The 21,440-nt window shown below is 40.9% G+C and overlaps 1 protein-coding gene across 9 annotated transcripts in view; it reads right to left on the bottom strand.

Moving 5' to 3' along the window:
* The window catches only part of fry (FRY microtubule binding protein), a 433,098-nt gene that overhangs the window by 308,398 nt on the left and 103,260 nt on the right, over nt 1-21,440 (bottom strand). For all 9 annotated transcript variants that reach the window (XM_033022865.1, XM_033022866.1, XM_033022859.1 and 6 more), the window contains exons 28-38: nt 20,335-20,445; nt 18,632-18,786; nt 16,867-16,966; nt 14,095-14,266; nt 12,491-12,747; nt 11,774-11,920; nt 9,980-10,148; nt 9,064-9,154; nt 5,527-5,612; nt 3,677-3,827; nt 708-811 (exon numbers count right to left, since the gene is read on the bottom strand). In XM_033022865.1, coding sequence (XP_032878756.1) covers nt 708-811; nt 3,677-3,827; nt 5,527-5,612; nt 9,064-9,154; nt 9,980-10,148; nt 11,774-11,920; nt 12,491-12,747; nt 14,095-14,266; nt 16,867-16,966; nt 18,632-18,786; nt 20,335-20,445 — 1,543 coding nt within the window. The remainder of the gene's footprint in view (nt 1-707; nt 812-3,676; nt 3,828-5,526; nt 5,613-9,063; nt 9,155-9,979; nt 10,149-11,773; nt 11,921-12,490; nt 12,748-14,094; nt 14,267-16,866; nt 16,967-18,631; nt 18,787-20,334; nt 20,446-21,440) is intronic.

Here is a 21,440-nt window from a genome sequence, read left to right as displayed (position 1 = left end):
ATGTGTTGGAGGAATTCAGCGGTCAGGCAGCATCCGTGGAGGGAATGGACAGATGACGCTTCAGGTTGGGAACCTTCTTCAGACTGATTGGAGATCAGTTTGTAAGAAGATCCCATCCCGAAACATTGGTTATCTATTCCTTCTACAGTGGCTGCCCGACCCACTAAGTTCCTGCAGCATTTTGTATTTTGCTCAAGATCCCAGCATCTGCGTCAAGATTTTACTGTCTGTTGGATGATATTCCTATTAATGAACAAACACTTTTATTTCAATTTGTTTCTATGTTACACAGCAGTATAATAAACTTTCCACAGAACCCAGCGAGTTTCAATATACAAATGTACTGTACCCCTTCTGGCTACAAACCTACTGATGCTCCAACCACCCAGTGTTCTGACCCTGTTACCCTGACCCCAGCTGCAATCAACACCCTGGGAGAGACTGCACACCCCACTGGTACTCAGGACTCCTTGCTCACACTCCAGAATATTGACTGAGCCAGACACCACACCATCAAGATTCCCAAACAATCAAATGCCAGATTACTGGTGTTTTACAGGAAAGAAAATTGGAATTAACAAATGTTACAATATTGTGAAGACTTCAACCTATTATAATAAGTGAAACACAAGAACCTACACTGGTAGAAATTCATATATATATATTTCTACCAATTTCAAACATTAAAAAATAAAATTCAACCTTACCTAGAAAGAGTGCATGAATCAACAAAGGAAGGTGGAGAGCCCAGTCTTCTCTGACACTGTGATCAACTACCATCTCAGTCATGAAGATGACGGCAATATTGCATCTATTTCCACAGAAATTTGAAACGTGATACATACACCAATACCGTCAGATCGGCATTGCCGCGCAATCAAAAAAATATATATTTAGTTACTATAAATTTAATTTCCGACTGCCATTTAGAAGATTGATGTGTACGAGTGTTTTTAAGAGCTTTATGTTCAGAAGCAGAATAAACAATAAATATATTTTCAGTGTACCCAGGAAATTATTTTTGTCCATTAGCAATGGAAAAACACACCAATACTTCTTATGATTGTGCTTTGAGATGATTTAACATCTCAATAACCTACCTTACAATTCAAAAGGAAATCCACAATTGATTCAGATTCTAAATCATAAGATTTTGATATTTAAACATCTTTTACATGGTTAATTATTTGTCCTTTTGGATAGGAGTATATGGAATGAGCAGCAGAGGAGGTAGTTGAGGCAGGTGCTATGAGAACATTTGGACAGGTACTTGGATAGGAAAGGTTAAAAGGGATATGGGCCAAACGTGGGCAGATGGGATTAAGTGGTACCCTGGTTGGCATGGGCAATCTCTGTGCTGCATGACTATGACTCGAGACATAATGCTTCCAGGATGGCTAAATGTTGAGAGATTACAAAGAAAGAGGAAAAAAAACTAATGGCAAAGTCTGTATGCAGAACATCTGGATGTAATAAAGCCTCAGATTCACACTGGCTGTATGTAAGGCAGCTGTGAAGCAGAGGTAGGACAAAGAGGAGAAGCAGAGTACAAACGAGGCCACAATGGCATCTCTTTTTTTGATGGGCTTCCCATTTGCATTTTTGTAATCTAACTTCAATGCCAATGACAAGGTAAGTCATAGAAGAGTTAGTTGAGGCAGGTACTATCGCAACATTTAAGAAACATTTAGACAGATACATAGATAGGATAGGTTAGGTCTAGATAGGGACCAATTGCAGGCAGGTGGGACTAGTGTACATGGGACATGTTGGTTAGTGTGGGCAAGTTGGGCCGAAAAGTCTGCTTCCACGCTGTGTGACTCCATAACATCTAAAAATACACTTCTCTCGCAATATCCAGTCACAGTGCAAAAATAAAAGACCAATGCTTAAGCCAAATTTATATATAAAACCATGCCAAGTGTCAACTAATCACCTTTGTGTGTTTCCTTTGTCCCGGCATTCTGAATACCTTCATCTATGCTGGTGTTAATACCCAGTTCTGCCTTAGAGCCTGCAATAAGGGGAGCACAGTGGCACAGTGGTAGAGTTGCTGCCTTACAGTGCCAGAGATCCGAGTTTGATCCTGACTAAGGGTGTCTGTACGGAGTTTGTACATTCTCCCTGTAACCACTTGGGTTTTTTCCCATTTCACCTGTTTCCTCGTTTTCTCCCACATTCCAAAGACGTACAGCAGGTTTGTAGGTTTATTGGCTGCAGTACAAATTGTAAATTGTCCCTAATCTGTCGGATAGTGCTAGTGTATGGGGTGATCGCTCGTCGGCACAGACTCGCTGGGCCGAAGGGGCTGTTTCAATGCTGTATCTTTAAAGTCTATGCTTGATGGAAGTTGCTGATCTGCAGCCGAGGTGGTGTTCACGATAATCTTGGCTGCTTAAGCCCACCTCACATTACAAGAAACAGCTTTCTTGACTGCATGGCTAACAGACAACAGCAAGGCCACCAACAGAGTGGAAGGGATGGGAATTAAGGATGCTATCAACCTGACAGAATTCTGGTTGTCACTTCACAGCTATTATGAGTGCCATGGGTGGCATGTCAGCAATCCCTGTAATGTGTTGATGCACAGATGGTGGAGCACAGCCACCCAGCCTCCTGATAGAAGCCCACTGATGCTCAGTCAATCTCAATCAGCAGAACGCATCTCCAGGTTGGCTCTAACTGTGCACGCATCTGTGTATCTGAGATGATGGTGGGGAATACTTAAAGTGAATGACTGTGAAAGTAAGTGACTGTGTCCCTTCATCTTCGGTTTCTCCTGAATTTTACATTATTAGTCATGGTCATACAGCTTGGAGCCAGGCCCCTCAGCCCAATTTGCCCACACTGACCATCTTGCCCCATCTACACTAGTCCCACCTGCCTGTGTTTGGCCTATATCCCTCCAAGCCTTTCCTATCCACGTAACAGTCCAAACCTTTTAAAAATGTTGTGATGGTACCTGCATCACCCACCTCCTCCAGCAGCCCGTTCCATAAACCCACTATGAAGTAAATTAAGTGAAGGGGGAGATGTGATGTAATTAAAGTGAAGGGGGAGATGTGATGTATATGTAATATAAATACCAGTGCCCCTTGAGGCCAAAAGCTGAAGCTGGCAAATGTGCCTGTGCCTCGTGACTGAGGTCAGGTGACCTTCTAGAAGTTTCCTGTTTGTGCAGATTAAACTTTTCCTACAAGATATCGGACTGGTTTTCATTGTGCTAGTCACAACATGGTCTTAAGGAAGGCATTACGCCCACCACCCTTTATGTAAAAACGTTGCTACTCAGTTTCCTATTAAGTTATAAGGTTCCTATAGTTCACTAACCAAGGTGAAGTTCTCAGCTATTTCAAAGCAGAAATGCATAAATTAGGGTTGTGGTGGAGGAAGCAGAGAGATGTGAGTTTCATGTTTATACAATCTGGAACTGTAAACCAGAAGAGATTCAAAGATGAGGAAGAATGAAGATGGAAGTATGAGGATTAGACAAACAAGGAAATTGGTTTCAGCCTCACCAAAGATCTTGAGTTATAAACTATACTGCTATGCCTCTTTCATGGAGTAAGGTGGTACTGTCAATTGCTGCCTTAAAATTACCCAATGGCTAGGGTGAAAAATAACGTCTTCATTGTTGGGAAATATGGTAGTAAAAATGTATTATTCACTTCCTGACCTGTGAAGTGGTCCACGAGGTGTTATAGTTTCTGGAAGATAATCCACAAGAGGAGCCCAACAACCGCCATTGACAGGCATTGGCAAGGGCTGTGGGGAATTAGCCTCGACTGTCTTCATCAACCAACTCGCATATGGAGGCAATGGATCACCTGAGGATTGTAGACCAACAGAGTTAGTACTGGCAAAATGTTAAATATTTGAGTTTTCTCCCTATACTTGCCCACCTTCTGGTGAGAGATTGACGAGGTTAGGCGTATCATGTATGAACACAGGTGCAAGACCTGAGATTGCCAATTCTAACATGCATGTGGTGTGCGTGAGAAAATTGGACACCCGTAACCCTGATGCAGGTTTACTGTGCCGCTTGGTTTCAATGTATATTTTGGGTCGGGACCTTTCTTCAGACTGATGGAAGAGTCGGAAACCTTCTGCATACCACTCTGAGGAAAGGTCCAGTCCCAAATCACTGCTCATCTGTTCCCTCCCCAGAGGCTGCCAGTTCCTCAGGAACTTGGCGTCTGATCAAGATTCCAGCATCTGCAGCTTTTTGTCTCTTTAATGTACGTTTTCCTGTTTAGAAAAATGTCCAAACTTTTGCGTTTTTCAAAGCTTGCAGCACTCACTCTCACCTGCAATGCATGAGGAATGGTCATAACATGGAACCGATGGGAATATGTTACCATTTGAAGAGACGCATTGGAGAATTAAAAAGGTGATATGGTGAGAAGTGGAAAATAGTGGTTGAGCACAATTCATTACTTGTACAGACCTGGCAACAGCCTTATCAAATTATGAAGAATAGTTTCATAACTCAACTTGGGATCAGTAAATTATACTTCATTGTATATTTAATTAATACCTGTGTTCCATTCCAATTCAAAAATGGAATAATTAATAAATTATCTTGTATTAAGAATGTAATATATACAAAATTTAATGTCATAAATGAAACAGCATAGTGAAATATATATAAGATGGTCATGTTTATTTCCTTGGAATATCAGAAATTTAAATTTCATATTTTGAACAATTATCTTAAAAGACATTTGGACTGGTATATGAATAGGGAAGGTTTAGATGGACACGGACATGGACCAAATGGGGGCAGGTGAGACTAGTGTAGATGGAGTGTGTGGATGGAAAGAAAGCTGCCATTACTTAAATATTATGTGGCGAGCGTGAACTACTCTCTGGGTTGATGGTGGTATGTCAATCCTTCTTGTTCATGGATTCTATTTAATGAGAGTCATGTAATTTATTTTCACAGATTCAACCTACAGAAGTGCATACTTGATTAAAAGATAATCGATCATCCTTTTGCACTGTGTCAAATCTATAGATTTCTCCAGGCTTTAGAAAATCTCTGATTCCACTGAGCATAGAATTCTAACACAACATTGATTATTTTGCAGCGTAACAGTCAAGAGAAACAAGTTTCATCAGAAACAAAACAATTAACAAGCAACGCTTAACTGTGAGCCAAACACAAAGTGCTGGAGTAACTCAGTGAGTCAGGCAGCATCTCTGGAGGAGATGGATGTGACATTTCTGGTTGGGATCCTTCCTCAGACTTTTTGGTTTGCATGTGCTCCGGATATGCTGCCTGACCGGCTGAGATTCTCCAGCAATTTGTGTTTTACTCTAGATCCCAGCATCTGCAGTTCCTTGGGTCAACTCTTAACCATGTTTGCATTCAACCTTTGCATACCTACACAGAACGCATTAACCAATTAAGTTTGAACATTAACTATGTATAAAATCACGCATAGAGAGCTGCCCATTTACCCATCTATTAACTGTGGGTGTCGTGAGCTTAATTAAATATTTTAAATAAAGTAATAAATGTACCTTTCTCATCATCATAGGAACCACCAGAGCTGTTGCTGTATCTTGATTCAAGACGGGAATGTGCTCTTATAACAACATTATTAAACCTTCAGAAAATGTAAAAAGTCATCATATTAAAAGCATTAGAAACATAGAAACATAGAAAATAGGTGCAGGAGGAAGCTAATTCGGCCCTTCGAGCCAGCACCGCCATTCATTGCGATCATGGCTGATCGTCCCCTATCAATAACCCGTGCCTGCCTTCTCCCCATATCCCTTGACTCCACTAGCCCCTAGAGCTCTAACTAACTCTCTCTTAAATCCATCCAGTGACTTGGCCTCCACTACCCTCTGTGGCAGGGAATTCCATAAATTCACAACTCTCTGGGCGAAAACGTTTTTTCTCACCTCAGTCTTAAATTACCTCCCCTTTATTCTATGACTGTGGCCCCTGGTTCTGGACTCGCCCAACATTGGAAACATTTTTCCTGCATCTAGCTTGTCCAGTCCATTTATAATTTTATATGTCACTATAAGATCCCCCTCATCCTTCTAAACTCCAGTGAATACAAGCCTAGTCTTTTCAATCTTTCCTCATATGACAGTCCCGCCATCCTAGGGATCAATCTCGTGAATTTACGCTGCACTGCCTCAATCACAAGGATGTCCTTCCTCAAATTAGGAGACCAAAACTATGCACAATACTCCAGATCTGGTCTCACCAGAGCCCTATACAACTGCAGAAGAACCTCTTTACTCCTATACTGAAATCCTCTTGTTATGAAGGCCAACATTCCATTAGCTTTCTTCACTGCCTGCTGTACCTGTAAGCCAACTTTCAGTGACCGGTGTACAAGGACGCCCAGGTCTCGCTGCACCTCCCCCTTACCTAACCTAACCCCATTGAGATAATAATCTTCCCCCTTGTTTTTGCCGCCAAAGTGGATAACCTCACATTTATCTATATTATACTGCATCTGCCACGCATCTGCCCACTCACTCAACCTGTCCAGGTCACCCTGCAACCTCCTAACATCCTCTTCACAGTCCTCACTACCACCCAGCTTTGTGTCATCCGCAAACTTGCTAGTGTTGCTCCTAATTCCCTCTTCCAAATCATTAATATATATGGTAAACAGTTGTGGCCTCAACACCGAGCCTTGCGGCACTCCACTTGCCACTGCCTGCCATTCTGAAAAGGACCCGTTCACTCCTACTCTTTGCTTCCGGTCTGCCAATCAATTTTCTATCCATGTCAACACCCTACCCCCAATACCATGTGCTCTAATTTTAGTCACCAGTCTCCCGTGCGGGACCTTATCAAAGGCTTTCTGAAAGTCTAGATACACTACATCCACTGGCACCCCATCATCCATTTTACTTGTCACATCCTCAAAAATTTCCAAAAGATTAGTCAAGCATGATTTCCCTTTCATAAATCCATGTTGACTTGGACTAATCCTTTTACTGCTATCCAAATGCTCCATTATTACCTCTTTAATAATTGACTCCAGCATCTTTCCCACCACCGAAGTCAGGCTAACTAGTCTGTAATTCCATGTTTTCTCTCTTGCTCCTTTCTTGAAAAGTGGGATAACATTAGCTATCCTCCAATCCACAGGAACTGATCCTGAATCTATTGAACATTGGAAAATGATCACCAATGCGTCCACTATTTCTAGAGCCACCTCCCAGAGGACCCTGGGATGCAGACCATCAGGCCCAGGGGATTTATCATCCTTCAGTCCCATTAGCCTACCCAATACTATTTCTCGCGTAATGAAAATTTATTTCAGATCCTCTACCCCCTTAGATCCTCTGTCTGCCAGTCCAGAACGCAGCCGCCCGACTCATCACCCACACCAAATCCTGGCATCACATCACTCCAGTCCTCAAAAAACTTCACTGGCTTCCCATCTCCCACCGGATCACCTACAAAATCCTGGTCCTCACCTACAAAGCCCTCCACCATCTGGCCCCCCCATATCTCACTGACCTCCTCTCCCCCTACCAACCCTCACGGTCCCTCAGATCCACATCAGCCGGTCTCCTCTCCATCCACAAGTCCAACCTCCGCAGTTTTGGGGACAGAGCCTTCTCCAGGGCAGCTCCCAGGCTCTGGAACTCCCTCCCCCAACTGATCCGCAATTCCGTGTCCCTCACCATCTTCCAGTCCCGCCTCAAGACCCATCTCTTCACCTCTGCCTATCCTTAGCCCCACGTCCCCGTCCCTTTTCATCTGTGCATTAATTGCCTCATACTGTGTTTTGTATTGAATTCTGTCTTTACTTTGTGTACTAGTCATGTCTCTACTATTTATTTCATTCCCCTTACATGTTTTTCCTCTACATGCTCAATTTTTGTAAGGTGTCCTTGAGACTCTTGAAAGGCGCCCATAAATAAAATGTATTATTATTATTACATCTGGGAGATTGTTTGTGTCTTCCTTAGTGAAGACAGATCCGAAGTACCTATTCAACTCTTCTGCCATTTCCTTGTTGCCCATAATAATTTCACCCGTGTCTGCCTTCAAAGGACCCACATTTGACTTTGCTACTTAACATATCTAAAGAAGCTTTTACTGTCCTTCTTTACATTCCTGGCCAGCTTCCCCTCGTACTTCATCTTTTCAGCCCGTATTGCCCGTTTTGTTTCCTTCTGTTGTCCTATGAAAGTTTCCCAATCCTCTGGCTTCCGGCTACTCTTTGCTGTGTTATACATCTTTTCTTTTAGTTTTATTCTATCCCTAACTTCTCTTGTCAGCCACAGTTGCCTCCTACTCCCCTTAGAATCTTTCTTCCTTTTTGGAATGAAATGATCATGCGTCTACCGGATTATGCCCAGAAATTCTTGCCATTGCTGTTTCACCATCATTCCTGCTAGGATCCCTTTCCAGTCTACATTGGCCAGCTCCCCTCTCATGCCTTTATAGTCCGCTTTGTTCAACGGCATCACCCGCACTTCCGATTTAACCTTCTCCTTCTCAAATTGCAGATTAAAACTAATCATATTATGATCACTATCTCCAAGCGGTTCCTTTACCTCGAGTTCTCTTACCATGTTTGGTTCATTGGACAACACTAAATCCAGAATTGCCTTTTCTCTGGTCGGCTCCATTACAAGCTGCTCTAAGAATCCATCTCGCAGGCATTCTACAAACTCTCTTACTTGGGGTCCTGAACCAACCTGATTTTTCCAGTCTACCTGCATATTGAAATCCCCCATCACCACAGTGGCATTACCTTTGTTACATGCCAGTTTTAACTCCTGCTGCAACGTACACCCTACATCCGGGCTACTATTTGGGGCTGTAGATAACACAAATTAGTGTCTTCTAGCCTTTACAATTCCTCAACTCAATCCACAGTGACTCTACCTCGTCAATCCCTATGTCTTCCCTCGTAAGGGACTGAATTCCATCCCTCACCAGCAGAGCTACCCCCCCCCCCCCCCCCCCCCCCCCTCCCCACTCCTCTGCCCACCTAAATGAATATTAACAGAGAAACGCTGTACTCCAACTATTAGCATGTAAGCTATAACTTAAGATATCCTACAAACCTTTCTTCGCTGTCTTTTGTCATGCGCCCCTCATCTATTTCTGGGAAGCTTTCCTGTCCAGCGACCAGAGTGTTGGTGCTGGAGGTGGTTCCTGCAACAGACAATCCATTTAATAATATTAATAACATGCAGGCTACTCAATAATAGCTTTAAGAATCTAACAAGATCCCATTAATTGATATTAGGTTAATTTGGACTAATTGAAATTTCAGCAATTAAAATAACACATCTTAAGCAAATATTCAAGACATTTAACTTAGCAAAGTGCCAGGCATAGGTATTGTGGGCCACAGGGCCTGTTCCTGTGCAGTTCTATGATATTCCAACAATACCAGATTCTAAACAGAAATCAGCAGCTCAAAAGCTTTGCAGAAGTGGGCGAGTTTAGAGCAACAGCCACATGCAGCACAGACGGATAATGTGTTAAGTCTCTGAAGCAGTGTTGAACATAGTGGTGCAGCGGTAGAGTTGCTGCCCTACAGCGCCAGAGACCCTGATTCAATCCTAAATATGGATGCTGAGTTTGTATGTACTCCCTGTAACTGCGTGGGTTTTCTCTGGGTGCTCCGGCTTCCCACATTCCAAAGATGTTTAGGTTTGTAGGTTAATTGACTTCTGTTAAATTGTTCCCAGTGTGTCAGATAGAACTTGTGTATGGGTGATCAGTGGTCAATGAGGATTTGGTGGGCCGAATCCCTAAACTAAACTAAACTAAACAAAAATAAACAGTATCCCTAAACAAAACTAAACTAAACTAAAATAAACATAAAACCATCTGATTTGAGGCTGGAAGCATTATCCATCTTGCAAACACGATGGGATACGGATAATGCTTCATGACAGTACAAAATAACTTGTTGCCTTTTCTTGCCTTTCACCAAGAAATTGAAGTATCCCAAAATCTCCTGTAACTCACCTGATGCAGCTGTGGAAACCTTGTTGCTGGCAGCAAAACGATAAAAGGGTGGATTATCACAGTGCAGGACTACAGGATTCACCGGGTCTGTCTGTTGCATCTCGAACAACAATTCATCCATTGTCTGAATAGTGTTGTTACGGCACAGGTATATTATTACTTTCTTAATCTGAAATATGAAAGATTCACATTTATTAAATAAATTGTTTATTAAAGATTGTTCATTAAATTCACATTTATTAAAGATTGTTTATTAAAAAAAACAATAATTTTGGTGCCTCAAATAGAATACAATAAAGATAGTATAACAGATATAGTATATTTGAGAAGATACAAAGTGCTGGAGTAACTCAGCAGGTCAGGCAACATCTCTGAAGAACATGGATAGGTGACATTTCGGGTTGGGCCTCTTCTTCAGAATGAGGGTCTGAAATATAATCGGACCTCTGATTATATTTTATAGATATGGAAGAAAAACATGGCCATTAACTCTAGGCTGAACGATAAGAGAACCAAAAGGTTATCAAAATGGTGGGTTTCAAGGATCATGGTAAAGTAGGGATCGTAGATAGATAGTACAAGTTAATTTAATGTACCTGGGTTTTGGTAGATGGAGTCACAAATATCAATGAAAGAGAAAGTATAGATTTGTGGTTAGATGGGTTGTGGCTGTTTTGTGGCGAGGGTGGTGGAAAGATACAAAAAAGGCTAAGAGCAGAGCATTTGAGTAGCTCAGTTATAAAGGGTCTCAGAGTTGGGAAGGGATAACAAACAGAAATAAACTAATTCATATGTGTTCTTTCATATCCTGAGGCTGACTGAAAAAGCTGTTGTATGGATACTTTAATAATAGGTGTGCTCAATGTACGGAAAGTAGAAAAAATATTGAGACCTTGATATTTAATGTACTTAATATCAAAACTAAAACCAATGAACAAACAGCATAAGAGATAAATGGACATTTAATATCCAAATCAAAATCAATGAACAAACAGTGCAACAAAGATAAATGAGAATGGCCTGATAGTCACTATGAAGATATGATTAAAAGGAGTTCAAAGCTCTGAACACAATATTCAGAGATAATTGTTTTTTACAAAGGAGGGGCAGGAAGAAAAAAGTGATGGGGGTGATTATTTTATCTGACATCCAATCTAAGGCATCATAGGTTCCAAGTGGAGTCCTAGATCCCTTTCTCACATCCCCTCTACTTCCAAAGCCAATCCCTCTCGGGGTTAAAGTTTTCCCCAAAACTAAACACTAAGCATTTTGTACAAGCTTTGACAAAAATATATAAAATTTAGAGAAATAAGAAATAAACACAGCATTTCCTGCAAACTTCCTACCAACATAATGTCATCAGTACCAATATATGAGCATTAAGTGAGAACTTATAAGTTTTCCAATGCCGACTAGGTAATTGCTCAGCCAGTTCTACAAAAAGAGAATCTAATCTATTAACTATGATCGGTAAATGCTATTCATTGTCCTAAAATACATAAATGCTAAATATTTAATGATAAAATCAATAATCAAATATGAGAAATAACAGTATCTACAATTAGTCAAAGTGTTTTATTGTCATATATCTAGAAATGTAACTATGACGTTCTTATTAGCACACCAGGTTTGTGAACTCAGCACTCAGTAGACACCATAATAAACAACAAAAGTTCAATAATAATTTAAAAAAAGAATGTAGTCATGCGCAAAAGACTCCAGAAATAGCAGACAAATATATTGTTTGCTATTTTTTCTTGAAGCATATACGTCTTAGTGTCTGCAGCTACTTACATAAAGTAGAAGAGATGTGTCACTGCTAACTCCACAAAGGCTGATCAGAAATTGCAGGGCAATCCTGAGATTATTGCTCCATTTTTCATTGTCCACTAGTGCATTCCAGGCATTTTCCATCTCTGATCCAGGAACCTCATCTCCATACTTAAAAATGAAACAAAAATGATAATTATGATTAAGTCCCCAAATTAATTCATAATGAAATTATCAAATAACATTAAATAATTGGCCTCGGTAAATTGCCCCCAGTGTTTAGGGAGTGAATGCAATAGTTGTATAACATGGAACGAGTGATCGATGGTTGGCGTGGACTCTATGGGTGGGCCTGTTTCTATGCTGCATCTCAAAATTAAACTAAAAGTATTTACATTTTTTTTGCGAGTTTTAGAAACTGATGTCTTTTATGTCAGCACAGTAAACTGTAAACATACCTCGCACCCTACTCATAATTTCATAAGTTATAGGAACAGAATTAGGCCATTCGGTCCATCAAGTCCACTGCGCCATTCAATCATGTTTGATCTATCTTCCCCTTTCAACCCCATTCTCCTGCCTTCTCCCCATAACCCCTCTATAGCTTTTACTCTATAGAATAAAAACTAAATGCTAACATTCGAAATTTCGTAATCAAACCATTTAAAACCTTCTGAAACTTCGCCATGTTATAATGCACAGAAAAATCATGATATTCATAGCAAGGAACATCAAAGCTACCTTGGCAGTCATATACATGAGGTTATTTAGCACCAGAGAAGTAGCTTGTGGAGAACCCCAGCCATTTCCTTTGAGTCCATACTCTTCAATCATTTGTTCTTCCTTGTAGGTGGCTTGTTCCTCAGGGGTTTGGGGGTTTGATGTTATAGGAAGAAGTCCATTGTCCACAAGCTCAATGTTATGAAGCCACGGCAAAAGGTAGGTAAGCATAATTTGGCGACCATTGGGGTGGGTGGTTGGAAACCTTTGGCTAATCTCTGATCAAAAGGGATTAAAACGGACATTGTGAATTTCTAAAAATATACTTGAAGTAGCAGAAATCTTAACAGCATAAAATGGGTGATTTGAAGACACAAATCCCTGTTACTACGTTATATATCACAACATTTGTACAAGAAAACATAGCTATTTCCAGACTAATGTTTCTTAAGAAATTCCAAGTACGTTAAAATGAAACTTATGGTACTAAAGATGTTGAAAGAGAATAACTTTAAAATAATATATTTGTTTGCTAGCTTCAAAGTTATAGTAACACCAAAATAGGAAACTATGTAGAAACTAATCATTCCTGGGGTGGAAGATTGCAACCTTCACGTGGTCCACCCTGTCTCGACGAATGCAATCAACCCGACGTGCACAATCAAATAAGATCCAATAGAACAAGTTGTCCTGCAACTTTAGGATGTGCACGCCATACGCAAGAAGAAGATTCCTGGTAAGACATATCATTAATTTTTAAAGTACTTAAATGCATGGTTTAACAACTTTTGGGAAAGATTTTCCAGTTGTTGCATTGACCATGCATTGTATATCATTAAAGATGACTAACATAATTCCGATAGACAGACATGTGTAGGAAGGAACTGCAGATGCTGGTTTGAATCGGAGCAAGACACAAAATGCTGGAGTAACTCAGCGGGACAGGCAGCAACTCTGGATAGGAATGAGTGACGTTTCGGGTCGAGACCTTTCTTCAGACAAATAATGACATCTTTGTTTGTGTAGGTTTGTGGATTGATGAATCCTGAAATTCATAAAGGTTTTATAAATTTTCCTTAGAATTTATCTGAAATGAAAATCGGGTTGTTACAGTAAAGGGCCTGTCCCACTTATGCGACCTTTTTGGGCACCCATCATAGGTTCTTGATTAGTAAAGCTATGGGCTAAATGCATGGATCAGAAGCTTACATAAGAATTGCCTAGAGATTGAAAACAAAACACTCAGGTGCTAGAAATTTGAAACAAAAACAGAAAAAGCTAGAAACAATTAGCAAGCCAGACAGCATCCAGGGAGAAGGAAACAGGCAATGATTCAGGCTAAAAACTCCACCATGAAAGATCATTAATCTGAAACACCAACATTGCCTCCGTTCCCAAAGACGCTGGCCAAGCTTCAAAGCATCCTAAGCATTCTCTGCTCTTACGCCAGAACTGGCTAGTTTTTGGTACAAAATAGCCTTTTGAATGCCAGCAGAGCTTTGATTCTAAGTGATAAACTACACTTTACTCGATGGGTTACTTCTTCACCAAAATAATATTTCCCAAAACAAAAATATCTGCTAAAAGAATCAATGTTACCAAGCATTTAACACGTTAAGAAATACCTGAAAACATAGGAAGTGTGAGCTCGGGATACATCCTTGCTAATTCATTTGATAGTTGGGACAATGACACAGAATACAGGTGAGGTAACGGTGCATGTGTTCCAAACAGAATACTATCCGGTTTCTGCTCAGCTACTTTTTTAGAATACAGGAATAATTTTGCTTCCAGAATCTGAAAAGAACATATTGAAAAATTAATTAGAATTGTGAACTTCAACTGTATAACAAAGAGTAATAAACACGTTATTTCTTCTGATTTCAAAGCATAATAATCATGTTTCTGCTTCTTTTCAACCAAAATGTATGGATTTGTGACATCAAATTCTTGACATTTTAGATATTTCAAACACAGCAGGGCTCTGAAGAACTGCAAACTTTCTTTCAGAAAGACATGAATTGGCGTCAACATTTCTGTCAGATTATAGTTTTGATTTGACCTTGTAAATTGTTTGATGGGATCCTTGAGGAACTGAAGACACAGAGTGCTGCAGTAACTCAGCGGGTCAGGCAGCATCTCAAGAGCACATGGGCAGGTGCCATTTCAGGTTGGGAACCATCTTCAGATTGATTGTGGAGGGGGGGCGGGTGGGGGGGGGGGAAGCAAGGTGGAAGAGAGGAGGGGCAGGTCAAAGACAGGCAGGTAATAAGATGAGGTGAGGGGGGTTTTGATAGGCAGATGATTGGGCAAAGGCCAGAGATGATAAGATGGAAGGAGTGAGACAAAAGGATTGAAGATTGAAGTATTACAAATTGTGAAGATAGAGGAAGGAATGTAGGTAGGAGATGAGGGGAGAAATTTAATGGCCAACCCAACTTATCATTGAAAATATGCCATTAATCTAAATATTTGAAGCCCTGTAGCCTCTAGGGTAAAAATACTCAAACTACTACTTGGTAAGGGGTTCCATGATTTGACCCAGTGATGAAAGGGCAAGATATTTTTTTAAAATTAAGATGTGTGACTTGGAAGGGAACTAATAGACAGTTTGTCCTTCCTTGCTGTTCTAGAAATTGGAAATTACAGGATTAGAAAAAGCTGTCATGAATTGTTTCATTACCTTGGGATTTTGGAATGGAATTGATCACTGCAATGAACTGAAAACATCCCCACTTCTCACCTTATTATATGAGGGAAGTCACCGATAATGCAGCTGAAGATTACTAAACCTAGGACACAGTCCCGACAAATTACTCATATTATCTATAGAAAGGAACTGCAGATGCTTGTATCAGAATCAGAATCAGATTTTAATCGCCAAGTATGTTTTGCAACATACGAGGAATTTCACTGGCCAGGTCAGTCATACAATTAAAAGCAACAGACTCAAAAACACATTTTAACATGAGCATCCATCACAGTGACTCCTACACATTCCTCACTGTGATGGAAGGCGAAATAAAGTTCAAGTCTCTTCCTTTTGTTCTTCCTCTGTCAGGAGCCTCGAGCCCTCCGTTGATGGGACGGTCTTGACTCCCATAGCTGGCGGCATTTGGCCCCTCCGCGTCGAGGTGATCAGCTCCCGCATCGGGGGGTTATCAGCTCCCCCGCGCCGGGCGATCGAACCTCGCGTCGGGGCTGGATGAACCTTCTCCGGCGTTGGAGCTCCCGACTCAGCCTCTCCCAATACTGCGAGCCCTTGATGGTAAGTCCGCAGGCCGCGGTGGGAGTGATCCCAGGCAAGGGATCCGCTCCGATGTTAAGTCCGCGCCCCGTGGCGGGGCTCACGACAGTCCGAGGCGGCTCCCAGCTCCAGCGATGGTAGGCCGCAGAGCCCGGTGAATGTGATCCGAAAATTGATCACATCTCCGAGAAGGTAAGAACTTGAAAAAAAGTTTCCCCCGAACACCCCCCCCCCCCTCCCCCCACATTAAAAAAAAACCGAAGAACATAAAAACAAACTTTTAACAGACGCTAAAAATAACAAAAAGGTGACAAAAAACTAACAGACTGCCGGCAGGGCTGGCCATCTCCTTGTGTTTGGTATATCTCCAACATGTGAAGAGTTTTCTGCTTGATTCTTATTAACTTTGATCGTCAAATATTGCCATAAGCTCATGATTGTTAAAGTCTCTTTTGTACATGTTTCAACTGAGGCTAGGGATGGTCAGGGTGTATTTTCCTGATAGATTCCAAACTGAGCTGTAGTGAGCAGTGCAATCGAATGACTATGTCGACACCTCTGTCAGTTTGTGGATAATTGATGCAGTTTATTGAAGCCACTGAATGTGGGCAATGCTGACTAGACCAGCGTTTAGTGTCCATCCTAAATTTCTCCTGAATGGCTTGCTAGGCTATTGCAGGAGGAAACTGAGAGCCAATCACATTGATGGGTCAGGTTAAGGATAAACCAGGCCAGTTTAAAATGTCAAATTTCCTCCCTTGAAGGATATCACATGGGTCAGTAATGGACGTCCTCCTTTATTCTGAGCACAATTTTCCACCATGTCAGGTAGATAACTGTGCTGAAGTTAAAAAGATAAGACTCAAAATGCTGGAGGAACTCAGCGGGTCAGGCAGCATCTCTGGAGAAAATGGATAGATGACATTTCGGGTCGTGACCCTTCTTCAGGAGTTACATTGGACTATCTTAGCAGGGGGTGGAGGGATGTGGTAAGGTGAAAAGGATCTTCATAAACAATTTTGAAAAAGAGACTGATGGACCAATTGTGTACAAAAAACCCATGATGAAACATTGTGATCTCTGAATGAGTACGGAATATCATGTTTCAGTAAAAATATTTGAAGCGGTACTACATTTCACACTTTTGTACCTGCAGGAGCTGCATTGAGATTTCATAGATATCTCGGTCTGTATCAGAAGCTTTGAAAAGCACGAGGTTCAGCAGGGTCACTATGTCACACGGATAGTTCCTGGGAAGGGAAATGAAAACAATTCACAACCAACTCTACAAATGTTTGGTGTTGGTTACACAGAATCTTAACCATACCAACTTAATACATAAAAAGATAAGCATCAATGTATTTTTGTACCGAGCAACTCTGAGAATTGTCAATTATAAGCTGGATTGTTGGTGGTTGAGGGGAAACTTGATAGAAAATTATGAGAGGCATAGATAGGATAGACAATCAGGCACTTATCTCAGAACAGAAATGTCCAACACTAGAGGGCATAGTTACAAGGTGAAAGCGGGAAAGTTTAATGGAGATGTGCTGGGAAAGTTATTTTACACAGGGAATAGTAGGGGCCTGGAACGCATTGCCCGGGATGGTGATGGTGGAGGCAAATATGATATGGCATTTAAAAAGAGGCTTTTAAATAGGCACACAGAAGTGCAGAGAATAGAGGGATATGGATCATGTTCAGGCAGATGAGATCACATTGTGGGGTGAAGGGTACGTTGCTGTGCTGTCCTGTTCTATAATCGTGCTGAACCTTGCATTGGACAATATCAATTATATGATCTAAGACTAGAACATATTGTGATCATAGCCTTCCCAACCCACTGGAAATTACTAAAAAATATTCTTAATATTACCTTACTTAATATCACATTAATTAATTATTAAGAATGGTGGCACACTAGGAATAACTTTGAGGTTTGAATATATATCATGCACCAGTTAAACATCAGTCCTTATATTTGTTTCTATTAAACTCACTGGAAATAGAAATCAAAATAGACGTTTCAATGGTGCAGTAAGCAAGAGCTGTAAATGCATGGACTTGCGAGTGTACAAAATTATGAGAGGAATAGATTGATTAAATGCCTATAGGGGAGTCAAGAACCAGAGGATCTAGGTTTAAGGTGAGGGGGGAAAGATTTAATATGAACCTGGGTAACTTTTTTACACAAAGGATGGTAGGTTGCCGGAGGAGGTAGTTGAGGCAGTAATATCATAACATTTAAGAGACAATTGGACAGATACATGGAAAGTGCAGGTTTACAGGGTTATGGGCCAAGCGTGGGTGGGTGGGACTAGTGTGGATGGAGCACTTTGATGGCCATGGGCAAGTTGAGCCAGAGGGCCTGTTTCCACGCTGAATGACTCGACTATCCTCACAAGGACTACTGTAGCGCTGTGACACGTGCTAATATTCAAGCGCAAGCACTACAGTCACTCCTATCTTCTGAATTTGAATCTTCGGAAGGAGCAATCAAAAGGGTATTGAAGCAGTCTTTGAGGATATGAAGATGGGGTAGTTGGGTTCTTGATAATCAAGAAGGTAAAAGATTACTGGGGAAAAGCAGGAATGTGGAACTGAGCTTACAATCAGATCAGCTATAACCTTATTGAATAGCAGAGCAGGTTTGAGTGCCAAGTAGCCGAATTCTATCCTTAATTCATATATTTGTAAGTCTACTTGAAATGGGTGACTATTATACTCTACTTGTCAACTTGACAGATGAAAATATATCTGCAGAATATAATTCAGCATTTGAAAATATTTAAGAGTTATACAAATACTTGTGAAGATTTGAAGATTATGATGCAGTAGTGAGGAATTACAAACAGATCTAATAGTATGAGACAATACATGTGCTGAATAAAGCCTTGGAATTACAAAGTGATTACCTGCTTCCACACACAGTAGCAATTGCTTTGAAACACCCTGAAGCCAGCTGGTGAGATCCAGTATAACATCGGTCCACAGACCAATTGAAAAGATTTACTTGGTCCGGATTTAATTCCAGCAATAATATCACAACCTCACATCCAAGCTGGTGCACCTATGAAATAAAACATAATTTTTATAGAAATACACACTTGTTATAAACAGCTCCTCATTATCTACAGGTTCCATCATTATGCTATCAATGCTAAAAAATGGTTACATCAAATTCCTTGGGACATTATTTTCACCAGTGAAACTTCCAAGGTTTTAGTTTAGTTTAATTTGTGCCGTGGTACAATGGCAAGCTTTTGTTGCGTGATAACCAGTCAGTGGAAAGACTATTCATGATAACAATCGAGCCATTACAAAATATTATGAATTATTAAATCCTGTACATTGGAAATTCTTAGAACATAGAACACAGAACAGCGCAGCACACGAACTGGCCCTTCAGGCCACAATATTTGTGCCAAACATGATGCCAAGTTAAACTGATCTCATCTGCCATACATCATCCATATCCCTCTATTCCTTGCACTTACATGTGCCTATCTAAAAGCTTCTTAAATGCCATTATCGTATCTGCCTCCATCACTACCCCTGGCAATGCCTTCCAGGCCCCCACCACTGTGTAGAAAACCTGTGCCACACATCTCCATTAAACTTTCCACCACTCACCTTTTAGCTATGCCCTCTAGCGTTAGATATTTCCACTCTGGGGGAAAAGGTTCTGACAGCCTACCCTCTTATTTTTACTTATCTAATTTACTTATCTACTTCTACCAAGTCTCTACTCAACCTCTGACATTCAAAAGAAAATAACCTAAGTTTATCCAACCTTTCCTTGTAGCTGAAACCCTATAATCCAGGCAGCATTCTGGTAAACCTACTCTGCGCCTTTTTCAAAGCCTCCTCATCCTTCCTGGAATGGAGTGACCAAAACTGCACGCAATATTCCAATGTAGTTTAACCAAACTTATATAGAGCTGCATTTCGAAGGATATTTCCAGACTTATCTGTACTAACAAATAAATAATGCTTACATGTCTTGAATATGAAGATATAAAATGATGGAAAGATCCAGAGGTTTGGAATTCTATTTTTTTTTAAGTAAATGTACAAGGTTTACTTGATATTTATAGCTAAAAACTAGATTGCACAACATGGCAGTTTGATGTGTTATTTAATCTGAATTTTGCAAATGTGTAAAAAACTGGGGATTTTCTGGATAGATGGGAGTCCTGCACAGATACTATGGCATCCAATGGCATATAATACATTGAAACAAGGAACTGCAGATGCTAGTTTACAAAAAAAGACACAACATATTGGAGTAACTCAGTGGGTCAGGCAGTATCCCTGGAGAACATGAGAAGAAGAGAACTTCTTCAGAATAGGCATACCTTGAGGAGATTTCACAGTGGAGCAGTCAAAATGTAGAAACAAGGAACTGGAGATAACTGGATACGAGTTATGTGCAGGTGGATAAGTGATGATCTTGGCATCATGTTCAGCACAGACATTGTGGGCTGAAGGGCCTGTTCCTGTGATGTACTGTTCTATGGCTCAGATAAATTACACCCCAATTCCAGCAACCAAACTTTATTGTTTATCAACCCCTCTCTGACCCTTACTTGATATGCAGTGTTCATAATTTTCTTACCCGTAGATCATGGCATGCCAAAATATTATCCAACCATTTGTAGAGGTAACCATCTGGAGAGAGACCTACATTATCGAACACCGGGCCACAGCACAGCACAGCTGACATTGCCTAAAAGGAGGGGGAAAAAAAGAATGATCATCTTAATTTCTGACAAATCCAACACAATATAGCTACAGTTTAGGTTTTTATTCAGATAGGAGGCAAATGCAATAGTGGCATTTAGGAGACTTTTGGATAGGCACATAGATAAGCAGGAAATGGAGTGATATTGATTACGTGCCGGCAGATAAGATTTGGCCTTGGCATCATGTTTGGCACAGACATTGTGGTCCAAAGGGCCTGGTTGGTCCACTGTTCTATATTCTATCAATAGAGTTTAGTTTAGAGATACAGTATGGAAACAGGCCCTTTGGCCAACAAAGTTATTTCAGTCACATGATTGTGTAATTTCAGCAAAAACTGACAGAATCCAAGGGGAACTGATGTACTTAATTAGATTTCGCATGGAAGGCCTCAGGAAACATATATTGGAAAATGTATAGTTCATATATCACTGAAATGTAGAACATACAGTGGAGAATAGTGGAGTTTATCGTCACTGGAATGCTACAGGACATGAGGGGCAACCTTTCCACACAGAGGGTGGTGGGTATGTGGAACGAGCTGCCTAAGGAGATAGTTGAGGCAGATATTAAAACAACATTTAAAAGACATTTGGTCATGTGCATGGATAGGAAAGGTTTAAAGGAGTATGGGCCAAACGTGGGCAGGTGGGACTGGTTTGTAGGAAGGAACTGCAGATGCTGGTTTATACTGAGGTAGACATAAAGGGCTAGAGTAAATCAGCAGGTCAGACGGCATCTCTGGGTAAAGGAATAGGTGACGTTCAGTATGGAACCCTTCTTCAGACTGAAAGTAGGAGGGGGGGGGGGGGAACTAGAGGTAGGAAAATGCCAGAACAAATCAGGGCCGGCAACATGACCAAGGAAGGGTGCAGCCAACACTAGATGGGACTAGCGTTAGTCGGCATGGGCTGTTTGACTCCAACAGCTTAAGGAGTTAAATTACGAGCATCTTGGGCTCTTGTCTTGACGCATTGCAAT

Source organism: Amblyraja radiata, chromosome 6 (assembly GCF_010909765.2).
Source record: "Amblyraja radiata isolate CabotCenter1 chromosome 6, sAmbRad1.1.pri, whole genome shotgun sequence".
Taxonomy (NCBI): Eukaryota; Metazoa; Chordata; class Chondrichthyes; order Rajiformes; family Rajidae; genus Amblyraja; species Amblyraja radiata.
The sequence above is the reverse complement of the archived record's forward strand: the minus strand, read 5'-3'. Positions and strand labels throughout refer to the sequence as shown.